The sequence below is a fragment of the Eleginops maclovinus genome, chromosome 16 (assembly GCF_036324505.1).
Source record: "Eleginops maclovinus isolate JMC-PN-2008 ecotype Puerto Natales chromosome 16, JC_Emac_rtc_rv5, whole genome shotgun sequence".
NCBI lineage: Eukaryota > Metazoa > Chordata > Actinopteri > Perciformes > Eleginopidae > Eleginops > Eleginops maclovinus.
In genome coordinates, this window is record NC_086364.1 from 19,355,838 (window position 1) to 19,378,021 (window position 22,184).

General features: G+C 42.0%; 1 protein-coding gene across 4 annotated transcripts; it reads left to right on the plus strand.

The window, feature by feature from the left end:
• Positions 1–244: 244 nt before the first annotated feature.
• usp7 (ubiquitin specific peptidase 7 (herpes virus-associated)) lies at positions 245–22,039 on the plus strand. Of its 4 annotated transcripts, none has more exons than XM_063904746.1 (32): positions 245–1,230; positions 5,231–5,335; positions 5,748–5,946; positions 6,062–6,200; positions 6,548–6,636; positions 6,731–6,839; positions 7,618–7,748; positions 8,276–8,330; positions 8,444–8,524; positions 8,910–9,000; positions 9,123–9,205; positions 9,443–9,552; positions 10,204–10,381; positions 10,574–10,718; positions 11,208–11,338; positions 12,484–12,618; positions 12,728–12,829; positions 13,334–13,439; positions 13,600–13,692; positions 13,806–13,873; positions 14,082–14,182; positions 14,583–14,639; positions 14,981–15,134; positions 15,469–15,536; positions 16,522–16,630; positions 17,478–17,555; positions 17,654–17,754; positions 18,143–18,242; positions 18,972–19,091; positions 19,203–19,274; positions 19,496–19,583; positions 20,164–22,039. In XM_063904746.1, exons 1-32 carry the CDS (start codon positions 1,140–1,142, stop codon positions 20,268–20,270), a joined length of 3,396 nt encoding a protein of 1,131 aa, XP_063760816.1. In that variant the 5' UTR covers positions 245–1,139; the 3' UTR covers positions 20,271–22,039. The 4 variants fall into 4 exon arrangements, with proteins under 4 accessions (XP_063760816.1, XP_063760817.1, XP_063760818.1 ...); XM_063904747.1 differs by having other exon boundaries at positions 16,528–16,630; XM_063904748.1 differs by lacking the exon at positions 14,583–14,639.
• The last annotated feature ends 145 nt before the right edge of the window (positions 22,040–22,184 follow it).

Genomic DNA, 22,184 nt, shown 5'->3' on the forward strand with positions numbered 1-22,184 from the left:
CTACTCATTCTAAATCACTGATTTGGGCTCCGTTGCAAGTCACAAATATGCTAAACCCTGAGTTGTTATTCTTCTAACTTCATGTAATTTGAAAATTGTGGTTTGCCCTTATATTTTATTCCCTTGTACCAGATGCACTGATCCTGATCCCGTCCATTTATAACATGGATGTGAACCTGGCCGGGGATGGGCCATGGTGTTTGGATCTCCATGCGGATGTGACATTACAGAGAAGAGCGCGACCGCCATTTTGAGATTTACCTCAGACTCAACACATCACAAACCACAGGAGGAGCGGGTTAGAAGAGAGCCACTCAGGCTAACGTTGTATGACCGGGCACATTCCTCCAAGAAAGGGTTAGCTTAGAAAATGCAAACAGGTGCCGCGTTTTGTCGTGCATTGTGTTAGGTTAAGGGGCGGTTCGCGTGGATTTGGTTTATGTCGGGCCGTGCAGGCAACTATCGTCTCCGCGAACTTCCAAATCAACACTAGTATTGGAAACTGGTTTGAATGGATAGCTCTTTCCTCCGCACTTCCCCAGACGAGGGACAATCGGAGGAGCACACGGACTGGGGATATCGCAGATAAAGTTGTTGAATGTGTGTTAATAGCAAATGAACCGTTGTTTTCATTGTTGTTGTACCTATATCACCAGTTGGCTGCCTAGTGTCAGGTAGCTTAGCAATAAACAGGGTATTTGTTCCTCACAGTGCAGGTCGTGCTGTGCGTTGTCCCCACATTTCCCGGGGTAAAGCAGGATTGATTTAGCTAATTTAACGGGCCTCCCCTCCTTGGAGCCCCCGGCCCATCCATCCCCGTCAACCCACAGCGACTCGCACCCACCAAAGGCGCCGAGATTGGGCGAATAGCGAGCAAATACGTCCGCGTTTCTCTACCCGCTCCCCCGCCGACCTCCCCTCCTCACTCCCCGGCGCTGACAGCGGACAAGGCCGAGGTCGCGACAGAGCAGGCCCGGGCGCCGAGACTCGACCTGTCCACACCACCTCTGCATCCTACCACACCTCACCAGCAGTCCAGAACCAGGTTCCCCGCCGAACCGACCCTGGACAAGGTCGAGGGTAACAGAGATAGCAGGGAGCACCGCATCACCACCACCACAACAACAACAGCTGCCAACATGAACCACCACCATCACCACACGCAGCAGCAGCAGCAACAGAAAGCCGGCGAGCAGCAGCTCAGCGAACCCGAGGACATGGAGATGGAAGGTGAGTTATGGTCCATAGAAGGGTCAACGAACACTTTAAACCCTTAATTTAACTGTTGCACGACAAATGCATGAAGTAGAGATTGTGCTAGCGGAGCTCAACTTTACAGTAAACACGAAGGCCCGATGCTAGCTACGATAGCCGGCTGCATTTTTTGCTGATTGTGCGTCCGTTGCAGCATACTTGTGTGGAGCTGACCTCATTTTGCGTTATAAGCTAACGGAGCTTGTTTTTCCTCTCCGTATACGATTGCAATATTCACATGCTTGTCGATAACCCCTAATTAGCTGTCCACACACTGTTAAACATAACCTACACACAAATAATCAATTTGCATCTGTAAGAATTGTTTTGTTCACGATCGGTCGCTATAACAAGTTCTCTCAGATGCGGTTTGCCAAATCATCGCAGTTTAGAATCCACATGCAGTCATAGAACAACAGGCCCGTTGATTGTTGATAACTTAACGTTTAATGTTTGTAAACATCGCAATTAAACCGGAACCATCGCTAGGTAAATTAAATCTTGCTACTTTGACTTATTGTGGTTGATTTTGACAGATATCGGCACCTGCATTTCTCATCCAAGTTGTTTACTACGTGAACAAAATGTCCTTTTCAATGCTTACATTACTTTAAAAATACAGGCCGTTAATAACCGTTAGGCGTTAAACGTTAAGCCCGTTTTTCTAAATGACAGTGTTAGCATCGTGTCTGATGGCGTTAATTGCGGGCCTGCAAACTAACGAAAGCGCATTCTGAGTAAATGATTATTTCAAATATGTTTTTTAAAATGCTATTTCAGTACATTCGGCTTGCTAATATGTTTTGACCATACGTCTAATACGGACACCGCTGCGTATTTGTTTTAGTGCTCAATGTTTTCATTAAGCTGGCAAAAGGCAATGTACATTGCTAGCGAGATAGCTTAAAATGAGCTAGCCAATTAGCTCCAACCCCCATTTCTTTTCTGTGATTTGCGGGCTAGCATGCTAGTTAGCTGATCGGCAAACACTAACGGAGGGGGTGTGTGGTGATCCAAAATGGTGGCTTGTATTTTGCAATGTTCGATTTGGTTGTTAGGCCTTGAATATTTGCCTTTAGTAATCTAGAGTTTCCAGTTGTTTCTATTTGCTGTTGAACGATGTAAAAAAAATTACCCTGTGTCATACTTTTTAGCTAGCAGTAATTCTATCTTGCTGCCGGTATTCTGAATTCAGCTAATGTCGGCTAATAACGGCCTGCAGATTAATATGAGGCTAGTGTTTGCTATGTAGCTAAGTGGCTAACGCAGATGCGTCGATCGTGATTTGCTAAATTGGCTTCGTGGTTTAACTACTTTAGCCTTGCCAATAGAGCATATGACAATCTGGAAGACATATTTTAAATTATGTGGTGGTTTGGAAATGTGTTAAATTATAGATTGACGTTTGACAGTGTGTTATATGAAGCGAGTGGCAGTGCTGGCAAGTAACGGTAGTCGCCGCTGCGGTAAGCCAGGCCCGCGCGGGGATTTGCTGCTTCATTGTATGGACGACCAAACGGCATGGAGCTCGCCATTTTTAATGATCTGTGTTTTTGTTATACAGCTTTGTAGCAAGGGCCACCTATGTTAGCGTCTTATAGGCACTTCGGTCACACAGAACACACGCCCTATCACCATTTTACAAAGTTTTCTTTTTTATTAATGTCAATTTTGGACTGAGAGGAGGCTTGGGACAGACTTCAGCATCACTGCGTCATTTGGTCCTAGTGATTTTATGATCTGTTTACAAACCACATTGTTGCTTGTTATAAGACTACTTACTGTATATCTTATTTTATTTAATTACAGAATTTAGCAAGTACACACAGTCCCATGTGCTTTTTCAATTTTTCATTTAAGTCATTTTGTTACTTTTCTTACTAGTAGCAGGTGCACTCACACCTTAGTTGCTGGTTCACCCCAGTTGGATGAATTCCAATTGCACTGCAGCCTTACAAGGACAGTGAAAACAAGTTGACATAATAAACTCCTCGCTTTTTTTTGGCTGCCTATAGCAACACATGCCACATTTTCCTTATGGGTTGATGCTCCATACAGTTTCAGTGGGGTTAATCCATATTATTCTCTGCATATCTCAGTCATTTTTATCTGTTTTGCTACTGCAATCTTACTGGTATGCCAGGCTGTTGCTGCCACAAAATCATTCTAGTGTTGATATGTTTTGTGTTGCGGCTTTTCAATCCTGTGTTAAATTATTGGTAAACAAAAATAATTTCTAATACATTTCTAAAATCCAATTTCTCTAATAGCACATGATTAAGATTCTAATAAATAACCTTAGGAGTCAAAGTTTGATTTAGTGATATAATTGTATTTCATGATATTGTTTTAGTGGTGTACTGCAGTGGCGGACATTAAGACAATGAAGAAACACCACTTAGTGGTCCGATGCATCAAGTGCGAAGAAAGAGTTAAAGGATCTGCTGTGCTGTTATAACCTTGTTGCTGTAGGTTAAACACACATCTGGGGTTAGTTTTCTCTATTTTCCCAGCATACAGTTTGTCTTGGTGATGACTTTTATTTGCTGTTTTTAGTCTAGAAGCTGTGGACTTTAAAAAATGAGGAAGAATTATAATACATAGTTATACTAATAATAATTACACTTCTCTCGTGAAATGTGTGCTTTTTTATTAGCTATTACTGTTGTAGCGCAACCACAGCATGTACGTTGTTACATGACTGTTATGCTACTTGGAAATATATATTTATAAATATTAATTCACTTTGTTGAGATGCTTCTGATATTCCTCTTCCATCATGGTTTGGATGACTGTAGGCCTTTGTGGTGTTTTTTGTTTTTCATCCAATATGAAATGATTGGTCTAGTACTCCTCAGAAGGCGGGACAAGAAATTGCCATGAGTTGACTGACAGGCCACATTAGCAGGGTGTAATCCACTTGTGGAAATGAGGTCAGTTTCCCAGGAGGACTTCGTCAGTAACGTTACCTGAAGACGCACACGACTGACACCATTGCGTCTCTCAGCTGGGAGGAAGACAAGGATCACATTAAATCTGGTGTAAGAGACGGACATCAACACATTTGGAGACGTATGCCTAAATGCTCATATCAACGCTGGCTCCTGTTGCATCACTGCCATCATCACAGGATACAGGCAGACCTCCCTCCCTCCTTACTCTAAGCTCTCCCTTTCATCAGTGCATTCTGATGGACGAGGCTCATTATTCAGCCGGGATAGCTGTTGTCCTCTGTGTGCGCGTGTGTTTTTGTTTGAGCGATGACTTGCAGCCTAATCCTGCATTGTGTCCATAATTACCCAGCCTACTGTAATGTCGCACGGTCTTTGTCACACACGTTCTCGCTCTCTCACTCTGATTCACAGACTGGGAAAGAAGACTTGTCATGTGGGCTCAGTAGGGTTTTCCCAGTGAAATGTATAAAAGAGGAAAGAAGGATGACTTTCAAGGGGGATAAAGATGGAGATAGTAGTTGTAATTTGAAAGCCATCCGAAGTCGGTACAAGCTTTTTTTTATTTCTTAGATTGCAGCTAAAATCATAAGATTTTACATCTGCCTCTTTCTTAAAAGGGTGCACAGAAACCTAGCAAAAAACATTTAAAGAACTTGAATAATCCCCCTTAATTAGTTCCCATGATTTCCACAACCCAATGACCCTTCATTAGCTAAAGTATTTAACGATTATAAAAATATAGCAAAAAAGTAATCTAGCAGGTTGTCTGTTGTAATTGCAGCATATACTGTAGTTTGAAATGGCTGTTTCTTGATTTCAATGTTTAACATGGGTGAAAATGATAGAAATCTCACAGAAATCCACGTGAAGTCTTTAGGTCTTGTTGCCCAATTGAATGAATCTTTGTCGGATGATCTGACATTTTTGACCCCTCGTTTCTGAACTGCTGAAGTTGCATAGTTAGGAGTACCAACTTATCTGGGCTACACACATTCAGTCTTATCATACTGTCTCTCTTACAGCTGGAGACACAGACGACCCTCCAAGAATCCCGGCCAACCCGGTGATCAATGGTAACGTTGCCATGGCAGAAGGACACAACAACACAGAGGAAGACATGGAGGATGGTGAGGACGATGTGCATTTTCACTAACAAACACAATTACAAACCCGTTTTAATGAGCGGCCTTGGCTTAGTAGGAAGAAGGTACCAAAAGACTTATCCGAATGACTCCTTGTTTGAATCTTATGGCTCTCTGAAAGGGTGAATACTGACTTGTATATGTAAACGCCCTTTTAGGAGTTTCATAGATTGAAGAATTACTATGTATATTCAGTCACTTCACCATTTTGCTTGTTTTAAAGCCAGGGCTGTGAGAGTAATCGTTACAAATAATGATCCATGTTAAAACTGTCCTGTGAATTACCCTTAGTCTCACGTTACGTTTCACCCTAAACCAGTTACATCTGGTGATGTTGCTGGAGAAAACCCGTTCACCACCTAACATGCGCCTTCCTTTTTCCTCCATCTTCCCACAGACACCAGTTGGCGGTCAGAGGCGACTTTCCGTTTCGTGGTGGAACGCTTCAGCCGTCTGAGTGAGTCTGTGCTCAGCCCGTCCTGCTTCGTCCGGAACCTGCCGTGGAAGATCATGGTGATGCCGCGCTTCTACCCCGACCGGCCACACCAGAAGAGCGTGGGCTTCTTCCTGCAGTGCAACGCAGAGTCCGATTCCACGTAGGTGTCTTGGTGGGACCGGGGATTGTGGGGAACATAGACACGCATGCACACACCTAAAAACCACTAATTGGCACTTAAGAAATCCTTAAAATGTTCCTGCGTTCTATTTCAGGTCATGGTCATGCCACGCTCAGGCCATGCTGAAAATCATCAACTACAAAGACGACGAGAAGTCTTTCAGCCGCAGGATCAGTCACCTGTTCTTCCACAAAGAGAATGACTGGGGCTTCTCCAACTTCATGTCCTGGAGTGTAAGTAGACATTTTCTCTGATTTGAGAAACTAATGTTTGTGTTCAGCTGATGTTAAATTTACCCGATTTCTTTTCGCGGACTGATATGAATGCACGTAGTATTTGGATCCTCATTATCAACAGTCTGTTCTCCTTAGCAATGGTCTGTGAGTGAGAATTAACAACCTCATGCATTTCCAAATTGACCAATCAGAATCAAGTACAACTTGTAAGGCGTGTAATAAATATATTTTCCTCTTTTTTTGGGTATATAGATCTATCTATCTATCTATGTAAACATGTAAGTCAGTGCTTGTTCTTCTACCCACTCCTATTGATCTTAACAGTTTTTTTGGTGTCGTTTCAGGATGTGACTGATCCAGAGAGGGGCTTCGTTGATGATGACAAAGTCACATTTGAAGTTTACGTCCAGGCAGATGCCCCACACGGAGTGGCGTACGTAGCTCTCAATTCGCGCTGTGTTGGATTTTCTACAATACTCCCAGATGTCTAGGATCATAGCAATAACATCCACTTCTCTCTGTTGCAGATGGGACTCAAAGAAACACACAGGCTACGTTGGACTGAAGAACCAGGGAGCTACCTGCTACATGAACAGCCTGCTACAGACGCTCTTCTTCACCAACCAGCTACGACGGGTATGGGTTTATTATTTTCATCTGTGTCCTTCATATCAGCTACACTTTGCATTTCATGTGTTATTGCCGGTCTAAATGTGCCGACCAAAGCCTTGGTTGTATGTTTGTCTACCTTTTGTCCACATTGTGACACATGTTGAGGGCAGTAACTTGAATATAAATTCACAGCTTGCATGTGTGTTGTATGCTTCTTTTATGTGTTGCTGCCTTTCCTGTACTAATGGGTCATTACTGCTCCTCTACAACTCTTCATGTACCTTTGTCAGCACATTCCCTTAAAGTAACAGTCTTAATCCAGCAAGAGCTTTTTTTTAAATGAATTGAACAAGATTCAATTACAAACCTCCAAGGCTCATCTCTGTAGTGAAAAACATCAAATGGTGGTGATACATTATAAATAAACGGCATACATCAAACAAAAATAAAACTTCAAACAATAATGTCTTGCCTTTTATCAAAGAGTGTTTGTGAATTGAAGCAACATATATAAATATTCCAGAAAATACAGGGTGTTTTCTGCATATGTACTGAAGGGATTTTCCCTTTTTTTACGAAGAAAGTGTTTACGAAACAAAATCAGGTTGAAAATCAGAAAGTCCTCAGAATCCCTGCACCTGTTCACACTGTAGGAGATCTACAGTCTCAATAGTGGTTGGAGGGCGGGTTCATTCAACATTTTAAATTCTACTCCTCTTGCTTCAGGCAGGAGTGGCAATGCTTTTTTAAAACCTCCATCTTAGAGTATTGATGTCTGAAATCCTCCTGACTCTCTCCCCAGGCGGTGTACATGATGCCCACAGAGGGAGATGACTCGTCCAAGAGCGTTCCCCTGGCTCTGCAGAGGGTTTTCTACGAGCTGCAACACAGCGACAAACCCGTCGGCACCAAGAAACTCACCAAGTCCTTCGGGTAGTGTACACTTTCTCTACAGAAGTCCGGCTATTCTTTGTGTGGTGCTGGAAGGTTGTGTTTATGTAGGCCAGCATCGCCAGGACTCCCTCAACTAAAGCCATTGGGATTTTATCATTTTGCAATATTGTAGAAAATAAGATCTGTGGAAACGCATGGTTAGGATACTCAAAGGCAGGATAGTCTCAAGATGGAAACAACCCTACGTTTGAAGTGTAAATGTAATCGCCTAGAAGTAAATAGCAAATGCTAGGCTATAAACAAACAACATCGGGGCTGCAGACTGCACTTCGCCACCGCTAAGCTAAAGGTGACTAACTTTACATGTGGTTATGTTCTGTAGTGTTATTTAATAGCTTGTTAGCAACTGCCAATGAATGCGAGATGAGGGAGCCCGGAAGTGCTAACATTTTGTTTGAGGACTCATTCCTGCACCACCAGTAGAAAAACAGCACTTAGGTTTATGCTCTGAGCCAAAAACACTTAAGTATTTTATCTAACTGACATTTTCTTTTTCCTGTGTGAAGATGGGAGACACTAGACAGCTTCATGCAGCATGATGTTCAGGAGCTGTGCAGAGTGGTGAGTTCTTACATCAGCTCCTCAAGAATGTGGATCTGTATATGTAGGCATGCTGATTAATTACTGACTCACTGTGCGTGTGTGTGTGTGTGTGTGTGTGTGTGTGTGTTCAGCTCCTAGACAATGTGGAGAACAAAATGAAAGGCACTTGTGTTGAGGGAACGATCCCTAAGCTCTTCAGAGGAAAGATGGTGGTAAGTTCTCTCTGTCTTCTATTATCAGACAATACATTTGAGTTGCATTTCAAAAAGACAAGTATCGTTTTAGTGAGATTTATGGGGTGGTTATTGTTGAAGTTAGAGTGCACAGCGATGCCATCGTAGGTCAGACCCAAACCTGTAAATTCACAACTTTAAACTTGGAAATATCTTACTTATCTAAAGTGGTTCTAAGATGCCGAAGCAGAAATGTAGCTCAACATGTAGGATGTAAAATAAAGGAGTTTAACTTTGCATAGCATGTATCCTGTAACACGGTCAGCTTTACAGTAGAATGAGGTAAAGTAACGCTCCTTAGAAATAATATCTTTGACCTTGTATCATACAGTCTGACCCTGTGTGTATGTGTGTTCCTCTGCAGTCATATATCCAGTGTAAGCATGTGGACTACCGGTCAGAGCGGATAGAGGACTACTATGACATCCAGCTTAGCATAAAAGGAAAGAAGAACAGTAAGTAGCAACACAACAACACGGCTGTTCTAAAACGTTGGAAAAGACGGGCTGCACCTGACTTTTGTTTTTCTGATACGTTTAACTTCTTGATCTCATCTATGCTTTCTTCTTATTTCCAGTCTTCGAGTCATTCAAAGATTATGTCGCAACTGAACAGTTAGATGGAGACAACAAATACGACGCAGGAGAGCACGGCCTGCAGGTGAGGCTCCACTGTGACTGCATCTGAACCGTTAATGTGTCAAGTTTATGGTATTCATTGGATTTAGTCTTACTGTATCGGAAATAAAGCTAATATAAAACCCACATCTTCGTCAAAGCAGGGTCCTGATGATTTTAAGGACAATACACATATAATATTGGGTCAAATGAGTTACTTAAAGGGCTAGAGAATTTTAATGTCATGTACTGAAATGTTGTATCTTTTTGTATTCCCCAGGAAGCAGAGAAGGGAGTGAAGTTCCTCACCTTCCCTCCGATCCTCCACCTGCAGCTGATGAGGTTCATGTATGACCCACAGACCGACCAAAACATCAAGATTAACGACAGGTAAGAGAAAAAAAACGCTGTAATTACGCTGTCTCTTTTATATATTACTTTACAGACGCACACACTGCCTCTATCAGATCTCTCCCTGTCGCATAATGCGTAAGCGGTGGACATAAGTTTAGAGACACTTCATATTAACACGAGGTAAAGGGGCAATCTATTTCCAGAAATGGCGCTTGAGCCCGCACTCTCCTAACAGTCTCTGACCTGCTGCACTAAAACAGGCGAGAAAGTGAGTCATTTCGAGGTTTTCCTGCAGGCCGTATCATTTGGTGTAACGCTTTGTCGGAGCTAATGGTGTTTTAATAATCTGACGATGTGACACTTTCAGCACACACACACACACACATATGCAGCCATCTAGCATAGCTAATTTTCCTCTCAAGCGTCTCAACAAGCTCTGAGTCATCCTTGTGACGTTGCCACCAGCACCTGGGCCTGAGGTCTATGTATACACACACACACACACACAGACACAGACACAGAGGAAGTTGAACTGTAATGCAAAAACATGTTCATCATTTATTATTTCACTCCCCCCCCTCCCCTTTTACTTTCCTATATTCTCCTCCCTATCACTTCTTTTCTTCGTCAATCTTTCCTCCCCTTTCTTTCCAAATTCTTTTTTCATCTTCTCTTCTCTTCTCTTAGGTTTGAGTTTCCGGATCAGTTACCGCTGGATGAGTTCCTTCAGAAGCCCGACTCAAAGGACCCGGCCAACTACATCCTGCACGCCGTGCTGGTGCACAGCGGCGACAACCACGGCGGTCACTACGTCGTCTACCTGAACCCCAAAGGAGACGGCAAAGTCAGTGTCAAGGAGCCAATAGTAAGTTCAATGGTTTAGTTTCATACACCAAAGATTCTTTGGGCAGGGTTGGGGTTCCTGCACTTGAAATACCATTGGTATCACATCTACACCGGATAAGAAATGACTGAGAACGTTAAATAGAAATGCTGTATTTATTCTGTTTATGCATGACATTATGTCAACATTTGACCAAACATCTCCTCCCTGCAGTGGTGTAAGTTTGATGACGACGTGGTGTCGCGGTGCACCAAGGAGGAGGCCATAGAGCACAACTACGGAGGGCACGATGACGACCTCTCAGTGCGCCACTGCACCAACGCCTACATGCTGGTGTACATCCGCGAGTCCAAGCTCAGTAAGTCACACAACCCTCATGCCTTTATGGCTAATGTAGAACAAAAAGATTAGCTAATACATATGAGAAACTCCAATGGCCCCCTTAAGTATTGAGGCCTTGCACATATCACACAGCCTAGGAAAACAACTTTTGTTTGTGCTGATCCTTTTTAAAATAACACACCATGATTGTTTTATAAGACTTTTCAAGGAGAATAAGGATGCCATTTGAATCACTGCTTCAAATATCGTGAATCATTTAGCAATTTTCATTCCAATAAAATTAAACGCAAATAGAGGATTTTTTTCACATCGTGCAGCCATAGCCAACACGAGGCATATTTAACTGGAGTTATAATTCGTGTTTCCTCTTTGTCCTTTGATAACTGAGTGCTTCACAACAGCAGCCTGAGATTTCTCTCTTAATGACTATAGTTAACACTCAAATGCTACGGTGCTGCAGTCTGTCTGCTCTGTGATCCTCACCTACGTCTCTCCTCGTCCCCAGGCGAGGTGCTCCTTCCGATGACCGACGTGGACATCCCCCAGCAGCTGGTGGAGCGTCTGCAGGAGGAGAAGAGGGTGGAGGCGCAGAAGAGGAAGGAGCGCCAAGAGGCTCACCTCTACATGCAGGTCCAGGTAGGAAACCAGAGCCGCTTCTATTCAATTCGCAGACCAGTGGTGCCAGAGGTGTCAATAAAAAGTGTTTAGAGAATACGTCTGCGGGTTTGGATTGTTAGAGTTTCCCAGACTGAACGGAGCTTGGAAGCTTTCCTCACATTGTTGCTGCAGTGCTGTAAATCTGCCGCTGCCAAACCAGCAGATGGGGGCCCTACAGGCGGGGTCTAACACACTGGGATGTGAGGGATGTGCTGCGCATCACATTCAGTCTGCAAGAGCTCACAACTGCTAAGATATGAGAGAACAAACCTTGCACAGTTTATTGAACGCATTTTAGAGACATCAACACTGAAGAAAATCAATTGCCTCACCCCGTCCTCTTTCTGTACTGCTGTGACTGCTAGCTTGTTATGTAAAATGAATGGATTTATTGGCATAGCCTCTACTGTGATTCTCTGTTGCATGTTTTAATGATATAATACTTTTTAAAAACAGTACTTTTAGGGTGACTTAATGTGACGTCCATACCAAGGTCCTTATGTATTGCCAGATATTTTTCTGAGCAGAGTCCACAAAGAATGAATCTGATAAGTGTGCTGCTTTAATTGTGTCCGACTTGTTCTATTATGGTTGTGCATTAGGACTCCACAACTACAGCTTCACTATCTCTAAATAAACCACAACCATGTGACCGTTTTATGTTTTATCATGTTTCAAATTCTGCACCTTGCTTTACTGCAGAGTGGATTGGTTTTTTTCGATGACTTTTAAAGGCAAGATGTGACATTCAGTGTGGTTAGAGTGTGAAAGAGTAGTGAGTGATGTCAGGAAACGGCTTGTTGAAGATAAGAGGTTCATCCTGTTCAAAGATTTCAGCTGCTCTGCTTTTTATTATTTGTCCAAGTATTATGTCAGGACAAAAGGGATTTCTCTCTTTATTACTTTCCTCCGGAGACGCAATAGGAAGAGACTCAGTTCCTCATTTGTCGTAACGGATTTGCAACATATGTACGTCCTCTTGCATTTGAAAATGTGTCCCAGGATAAATGATATTGTGGTACATTTTCCCAGCAGGATTTTTGCTTCTGTGTTTTCATTTTCTGGCTTTGTTTCCTTGTTGATTAACGTTGTTTTTCTTCCCATCGTCTTCTTCCTGTGCACAGATAGTAACAGAGGACCAGTTCTGTGGTCATCAGGGTAACGACATGTACGACGAGGAGAAGGTCAAGTACACGGTCTTCAAAGTCCTGAAGAGCTCCACGCTGCAGGAGTTTGTCCAGACCCTCTCCCAGACCATGGTGAGACACTCAAACACAATACTGGATGTTGTATATCTTCGAAGCAACAACTATTTCCACCTTTTTGTAAGTGCAAGTTATATTAAACTCAACTATCTGTTTGCTGCAGGGTTTCCCACAGGACCAGATGAGGCTGTGGCCCATGCAGGCCCGGAGCAACGGGACCAAGCGACCCGCCATGCTCGACTACGAGGCCGACTGCAACAAGTCGGTAAGTGTTAGTGTCGGGAAGACCGGTTTCTGGCTGTAACGTGTCAAGGTATTTGTTCTGGTCTTGGAACTGTTTTGGTAATCTGCTTGTTATACCACTACAGGTTACCACTGTATCTTTTCTTTTGCATCCCTTACAGATAAACGTAGAAGTAGATATGCACTTTTATTGTGTCAATTTCCAATCAAACATTCACTTTTAAATGACAGAAATGTTGTCCTAAACGGCACCAGGATGTTTTTGATGTGAAACTCTACCACTGCCAAAGTGTACACGTCATCAAATCATCATTGGTAGTTTCAGGATTTTTAATTTGGCTTAACTCTGCGGAATCTGGGTCTATGGATACGAGAGGGGGCCGATCCCACAGTCAGACAGAACCATGATTATGAACCTACGGTCTATTGTGAAGTTAGCTTTTGTGCGTACAATACTTTATGAAAACATGAAATACTTGGTTCCACTTGAGTGTTCAATATGCGTTTTTGTAATGTTTCGTTTCAGATGATCGACTTGAGCGACAACGAGAATCCCTGGACAATATTCCTGGAGACGGTGGATCCAGAGATGGCGGCCAGTGGGGCCACATTACCTAAGTTCGACAAAGACCGTAAGTCACACTCGTCCCCGACACATTGATGCACTTCATTTTCTTGAGCAAGCTCCCTGACTTTAGTTTCATCCGTTTCAAAAGGACTTCAGTAGCCGTAAAAAGTTCTGAACTTGTTTTTGTGCGTTTATTGCAATGTCCTTGCCTCTTTTCATTCTAGATGATGTCATGTTGTTCCTGAAGATGTACGACCCCAAAACCAGAAGCTTAAATTATTGTGGACATATCTACACACCTATATCCTGCAAAATAAGTAAGTGGTGGCAACGTCCAAGTGTATTTTAAGCTGTACAGGCTGTCATAATGTAAGTAACAATGCCTTGAACTGAATTATTAAATTCTATTTTTGTCTCCCTTTTCTTTCAGGAGACCTTCTACCAGTCATGTGTGAGAGAGCCGGGTTTCAGCAGGAAACTAGCCTTATCCTCTATGAGGTGATATATTTATTTAGCGTGCACATTGTGGCACATTTCTCTCACTCTTGCTCTTTTAATGTCACACACATTTTCTCTCTCACACTCTGCTGTTCACACTGTCAAATGCAGCATCTCTTTATTATTCAAGTGTTTACACATCCAAAACCAGACACCCTAGTTCACTGTAGATTTTTAGCTACATTCCACAATGCCTTGTGTGTTACAGGAAGTAAAGCCCAATCTAACAGAGCGGATACAGGACTACGATGTCTCTCTGGACAAGGCCCTGGATGAGCTCATGGACGGGGACATCATTGTCTTCCAAAAGTAAGACTGTGACTCTTTTTTATTATATGTGTGTTTTACATTCATGATGTACAGTGTGAGCTAATTCAATCACAATATATGTTTTACATTTTTAACAACTGAGTTACTTTGGTATTTCTTAAAACTTTACAGCATGTAAATTAAACATATGGAGTTGTTAACCGCGAGTAGTGTTAACTGATAGCTGCTAGAGTCAAAATGCATGACGAAAGCTCCAATGAATGTAAAAAGAGCTTTAACCTGAACTTCTATGATATAATGAATTATAGTACTGTGTGTTATGCTACCAGTGAGACAGACAGAGGAACTCTTTCTCTCTGGACTCTGTGGTACTTGTTATAAAATGCATAGGAAAAACCGGAGATGTAGCAGAATCAGAAATCCTTTATTTGTCCCACAGCGGGGAAATTTCCAGTGTTCAGCAAAGGGACAGTGCAGATACAAAGGCAGAAGTAAAGTAAGTAGAATGACATATTAAATGACGAGGCAAGCACATGATGATAAAAATAAATACTGACACATCCATGGTAAAAAAAAGTGAATATTTTTACAAGGATTTTAAGGCAAAAAGTGACTGTATTGCACAGCAAAGGGGTGTGTGTAATAAGAGGAAGTTCTTGTTTAGACAGGACCGTTAATTCAAGAGTCTTTTTTTTCCTCGGTCCTGCTATTGTTTTATACCTTCTTAAATATCCTCTCTCAGCCCGTCACATTTTTTACTTTTGTCCAACCCTCTCCTGTAACCGTGCCCGTTCTAAACCTCCAATCAGTCAATTCTCGTCTTTTCTAATCCCAAAGGGACGACCCCGAGAACGATAGCAGCGAGCTGCCGACAGCAAAGGACTACTTCCGGGATCTCTACCACCGGGTGGACGTCATTTTCTGTGACAAGACCATCCACAATGACCCGGGCTTCGTCGTCACGCTGTCCAACCGCATGAACTACTTCCAGGTACGGGCCAGTCAGGCTTTTGAGGGAATGTTGGAAGTGAGGGGGTAAAAAGGAAGTGATGTGACTGTTTGCATCAGCTTAATTTATTCTTTCATGCTGTTTATCGAAACCATAAGTGTCCAAAGAGCTGCTTTTGTAAAGAAATGCACCTGAAATGAATATGAATAATGTGTCAGGTAAAACTCTGATGCTCTGAAGGCGTTAATTCTGCCTCGTTTTCAGTTTATCTTTGATGTTCTCTTTCCTTCCTCCTGTAGTCTGTTAGCATTTCTGACAGGCTGTGCTGATTTCCACTTGTAATGTTTTGTTTGTTGTTGTTTTTTTTCTCTGTCAGGTGGCCAAGACGGTAGCGCAGAGGCTGAACACGGATCCCATGCTGCTGCAGTTCTTCAAGTCACAGGGGTAGGAGGCTTGTCTCATCCACGTTTTTGAAGATGGCTTACTTTCAGGTCACATTCTGAAGGCAGGACTTTAATTTAAATATATATTTTTAGGTCGGTTTAAGTATTTGTCTCAAGTTAGGGGCCTGAATGCTTTCCCCCACATGGCAGATGGGTCCTCCTTATCTTTATTCCCTATTTGCTCATGGTTCAGGGATTAGAGATCCATGATATATTCCATATTTACACCTGGTACCACTGAGTCTAAAATGTTCTAAAAATAAATCAGAATTGCTGACATGGTGCTCTGTGTCAACATAGTAATGGGTTGTTGTAACCTTTTTTAAATGTAATACTGATCAGTCATTCCTACCATTTGTTGATTTAGGGGAATGAAATAAAGCACACTACTTCCTCATGGACCAATAATGCTTGGTGTGAAATGTGAGCTAATTATCGCTATTTCCAAAGCAATAACGCTTAACTCACTTGTGGCTCTACGGTTAATAGGAATGTGCTGGTGCAACATTAATGGTACAATTCCTACGCCAGAAATATCCCAATACAGTTTTCTCACAACAATATTAGACATTCCTGAAATACTAATATTAGCAGCAGAACTTGACTCCGTAGCAAACTGCACTGAGACGTTTTGAAACTACAGAGTGCGCTTGTGTACCGTGTTGTCCTCACAGCTTGTGATGTTTGCCTTTGATTTGACTACTTGGGCTGTCAGTAGAAATGTTGCGTAACCTGTCCCCCCCCACCTTTCTTTGTTGTTTTCCTCTAACTCCTCCCACTCTGCCTCCCTCCCTCCTCTCTTCTGCCTCTCTGCATCTTCTCTGAATTTTTTCGTCTTCCCCCTCCCCGTTCACCCACCTTTCTCTCCTTGCCTCCTTTCTCTCTGCTCCTCCTTCTCTTCTTTGTTCGTACCCTCTGTCTCTGCTGTCTTCCCTCTCTCCCCCCTTGGGTTGTCCTCCCCCCCTGCCTGGTGGTGTGGTGGCTAGGTACAGGGACGGTCCAGGGAATCCTCTCAGACACAACTATGAGGGAACGCTGCGGGACCTGCTGCAATTCTTCAAACCGCGGCAGCCCAAGAAACTCTACTATCAGCAGGTAGGAAGTGTTGCACCCTGGGAACGCTTGTTTTCTTTCCCATATGTTCTCGGAAGTATCTGTTGGCCCAAGACGGCTGCTATTGTGCCAAAAAGTAGCTTAAATGTATTAAGCAAGTTCTTTACTGTCTTTTTCCCTTTAAAGCTGTTGCCTTTCACACTTTCCCATGTTGCTCATCATGACTCATTCAGACCTTTTTTTAAAAAGTTTTTGTAAGAATTAGCTGCTTTTTGCATTCTAGTAGTTTATGTAACAACTTTAACTTTAGCTCCAAATTATTGTGATAAGTCTCTTTTACAGAGAACAATATGTTTGAATTATTAAACAATTATTTAGTTGGAAATATTCATCATTATTTCCTCTGCGTTTTCTGAAAGTCATTCAGGCAGTGAATCGTACTCGAAATGGATAACACATTTATATCAAATAACAAACCAGAAGATATTCCAACCGGCAGGTGTCCTCTCCTGCCATATGCTGATTTTGATGTGATTTTAATTGTAGTGAAGGAACTAGCTTCACTAACAAAGAAAGCTAAAGGAAAAACCTGAGGAGATGAACCAGGCATATCCTCTATCAGTTATTTATTTTCTAATTAATACCGTTGTTTCCTCCAGTCTCTCTGGCGGTTCCAGGTTTTCAGTTGTAGCTGTGCACATAAGCAAGAACTGGATATCCTCGTGAAAATAGAAAATGCAACATGTGCACACAGTTGCACCACACATTTAATTTTGATTGAAACCATTGGGATCTACATTGAGATGGATAAACACATTTAACCACAGGGTGCTGCCACTCCCTGGATGCGGCAGAACGTCTCTCTGATGGTCTGTTTCTCTGTCCACAGTTAAAGATGAAGATAACAGACTTTGAGAATAGGAGGAGTTTTAAATCCATATGGCTCAACAGCCAGTTCAGAGAGGAGGTAAGACACACACAAACTAACACTCCCCCAGAGGAACTACGCATAACTGAAATGTATTGTGTGATTCCAGGAAATAATTTGAACGGTGTGTGTTGCAGGAGATCACCCTCTACCCTGACAAGCACGGCTGTGTGCGGGACCTGTTGGAAGAATGTAAAAAGGCAGTGGAGCTCTCTGAGAAAGGCTCTGAGAAGCTCAGGTATACATGCAACCTTTATATTCTCTACTCTGTTCTGTGCTACAGTTCAACACTACATTAACATTAGACATAAAATATTAGGAAACAAACATGCTGGTGGGTCACATCCAGAGTCCAAACAGCCAAAATTGTTCTGTGGTTTCCCAAATATATAAAGAACTATGAGTGAGAAATGAGACCACTTTTTAAATGAAAGATCAGCTGGTTTACTAATTATCTTACCACCTCAGTAAAATCTTTACTGTCTTCTGTTGCAGCTGTGTGATCATCACAAATAAAACACGTCTATTTTATTTAAAGATTTAAAACTATCCCTCTCGATTCTAAATCTGTTTGCCCTAAACAACTGCAGTAGAGTTTTTTAATCCTCCTCTTCCTCCCCCTGCAGGCTGTTAGAGATAGTAAGCTATAAAATCATCGGCGTTCACCAGGAGGACGAGCTGCTAGAATGTTTATCTCCGGCCGCCAGCCGCACCTTCAGAATAGAGGTACGTGTGTCTGAGAGGCGTCGCCCGTTTTGAATGAAGTTTAATTTCAGTCATTTTCCTCCTCAAGATCTCACAGGCGCTGTTTATGTTTTGATCGGGTTGTTGACGCTAGCAGGCAACTTTTACGGGGTTTGACTTTTTCAAAACAATCTTTTAAATGTGTATTTTCTTTTTTTATCAGAAGTGCGAAACTCTTCTGACTAACTATGTGATTCGCTTGTGTTTATTTTAAGGCCCTTAATGTTGTTTTTAACACCCTTTCACATGGCCCTTATCAAACTGGCTCAAATGATTGACTTGTGTTGCTGGTTTTTTCTCAACATGCTCCTGCACCTTGGGAGTATATACTAAATGTTGCTTCTCTATATCCTAAGGGCAATTTTTAAATGTATATTTCATCCTTTTACACTACCAGTTATTTTGGTTTTAGGTTTATTCATTTGCTTACATATTTTAATTGCTGTGCATATACTCAAACAATTTAAAGTTGATCAGTGCTTTAACCTTTTTACAAAACTCTGAATTATATATGTATTTTACGTTTCAAACGCAATCACAATTGTTAAAATAGATGAAGTTAGAATAAAGGTTTAATAAATATCTGGTTTACTCACCATACCCTGAGTACACTTTAAAACTTTAACCAACTGAGGTCAACAACAATAAAATCTCTTGTCTGCACTACGTTGTCTACATTTCTCACCCTTGCTATTGACTTCCCTCTCTCAGGAGATTCCTTTGGACCAGGTGGAGTTGGACAAGGACAGCGAGATGCTCATCCCTGTCGCTCACTTCCACAAGGAAGTCTTCGGCACCTTCGGGATCCCCTTCTTGCTTAAGATCAGACAGGTGTGTGTTATTATTTTTTTAGAAACGAGTGAAAGAGAGTTTCTGGTCGATTTCAACTTAAGTTATTACTCGGTTACTAACTCTTTGCTCTGTGTTTGCTCCTCCCTGCAGGGTGAGTCTTTCCGGGAGGTAATGAGGAGGATCCAGACCATGCTGGACATTCAGGAGAAAGAGTTCGAAAAGGTACAACCCTACGCCTTGCTTGCACAACCAGAGAAAAATAACAATTTCTCCTAGATTTGAAGTGTTTTTACCGTGCATACATTTCCCTTAAATGTCACCGTAGCGGTTCGAGTACTATGCAAAGGACGTTTCAATATGTTAGTGTGGCAGAATGTATTCAGTGTTTCCTGCTGGTAAAATATGTCAAGCTGTGAAGTAACGTGCGTTTGTTTTTTCCCCAGTTCAAGTTTGCGATTGTGATGATGGGCCGACATCAGTACCTCACTGAAGACGAGTACGAGGTCAACCTGAAGGACTTTGAACAGCCAGGTATTTACTGCTTCTGTTGCTCACACAACCACCGCTGCTGTGGTTCCTGAACTTAAAACGGTTTTAGCCATACCATTGACTCCCAATTCTTGCAAAGAAAAAAAGAATAGAACAAATATTTTCTTAATTAATGTGAACTCCTTTAATTTCACCTCAGTGAAAAAGCCCCAACTGCGTTTCGCTGTCATTCACTGCCACGCTTGCTTTTCTCTCGTGTCGTACGCTGTGAACACTTTTTTGACCAATTAGGGTTGTTTCAAACCGTACACTGCTGCCGTGCCCTCACAGGAAGTGACAATCTCTGCTGTTTGCTAGCTAGCAATGTTATTGTTCTCGCTGACGAAGCTTAGTTTTTACTGCAACCACACAGATCTAAGCTTTATTGGATCTGAGCTGTAAGTTTGCATAAACGCACAACACGGCACAGATTAAGGCCAATTTTTAAGCTAATGAAAACAAAACAATGCTAACTGCACATATGAATACCATTTCTATCAATAAACTAAGAAAAATATTTCTCAGTATCACAGCAACTATATCTTTAAAAGGGGGACTCAACGTTTAAAAACCTCTCTTCCAGGTAACATGTCTCACCCGCGCCCCTGGCTTGGGTTGGATCATTTCAACAAAGCTCCAAAGAGAGGTCGCTACACCTACCTGGAGAAAGCAATCAAGATCCACAACTAAAAAAAAAAGCAGCCCGCCCTTCCTCTTTGTCCTCCTCTTCCTCCTCCTGCTCCGCCTTCCTCCCTACCTACTTTAACACACCATAACCACAGACTGTAACCAACCGTGTGTGTGTTTGTTTGTGTGAGACTGTGTGCGTGCGTATGTGTGTGTTCATCACTTTAACACCCTGCCTGGACACCTCTACAGCTCTACACCGGCACTATGTCTTCAGCGATTTCGGATCTTGCTGCAACTGACGGATTATCCTTCAACCACAAAATAAACTGCACCAACCACCTCCTGTTGATTTTGTTGTTTTTTTATTTCATTTATTTCTTTTTTAATCGTTTCCCTCCATGTTCGAGGCTGTTCGGTTGTTGTTGTTGTTTTCCCCTGGCTTTCTCAACCTGTGACTTCCGTTTTTTTTTTTCCTTTTAGTCCAGAAGTGGGAGAAATGAAATTTGATTTTAATATAACACAAGCAGAGAGGAAATGGGTTACTATATATATATATCTATATATATATAATGATCTTCTAGTCTTAGATTTTGTTCTCCCAACTCACTCACCAGCTTCTTTTGTCCCTTCATATTATTTTGGGGGGTTGTTTTTAAATAAAGTTGTTTGAAGAGGCTGCTGTGCGGAGAGTTTGATGGAAGGATTTGGGGGCGAGGACTAACTGACAGAAAAATAGGAGGAAAGGGCATGATGGTCATTTATTTTCCCGATGGCGTCCATCCCGAGGCTAACTAGTTGCGCTGATGTGGTTCTTTATATTTTCTGCTCCCATCCCTTTTTAGTGCAACTAAGCAAGTATTTCCAAGTTTACACGCAAGTCTTTCTCACTTAGTTCTTGGTTGTTGGAGGAAGAATTATTTTCTTTTGTCTCTTTCTTGCAGATCTTGTATAATAAAATAAAAATCCACAGCATCTGTTTAAAAATAAATGGGGTAAAAAAAATAAGGAGGAAATTTGTCTGTATTTCATCTTGCACGTTGGCACTTAATGTCAGAGGTTTCTCAGGACTGGCAAATGTGTATTTTGGTTTTTGAGTGCCCTGCTACCTTTAAAGGAACAAACACACACATGCACGGACATTAACCCCCTTGACTTTCTTGTCCTTTTGTTTCTTCAGGGGGTTTTAATGTCTCTCATTCATTTTCCTCTAAACACACCAACACAAGCTTTGTCATCCTGTCTTGGTTGTCGCCTCCAGGTGGTTGGTAGCAGTAACTGCGCTGTGCTTGCTAGGGAGCTGCAGACACAACAGGTTTGAGGATTTGTAGAGACAAAACCAGCATTGTAAGAAAAAAACACTTTAAGCCCTACGATTCATTTCTCTTTTGATTCTTTTAAAGCACAGATGGAATGCTCCCCTAATAGCGCATAGCTGGCTCTGTAAAGACAACATTTAAGAATTGTATATTTAAAAATATGAACGTGTAAAATTAAAGAGAAACACACGCCTTTGTTGTTGGGTACAGAAGGAGCCAGGTGTTCATATTTCTTGTGTAGGGTTTTCTCTTTTCTTTTTTTTTGCGTTCCTGATGTACCATTGACGATTTTCTTCTGTTACATTTGGATTTATTTTTTTCTTTTCAAAACTAACTGCATTGGTTTTGTCTTGTTAAAAAGTGCAGTACAAAGATGACCTGCAGAATCACACCTTAATTTGATCTTTTCCAGTTTAAAATCCTCAGTGTAGCAGCAGTGTACGACAACTATTCCTGTATATTGCCTTTTTGCTGGAAAATGTATGTTGAATAAAATTTTCTATAAAAACTAAATCACACCACTCTGCTGCTTTTCCACACCAGTGTTTGCTCTGAAACACTGTTAAGTGATTCAACATTTTGGGAAATGCACCTTTTGGTGTAGAGTTGGATAAGAAAATCGATATCACTCAATCTTCTCATCTTTTGCCTAGAAAGC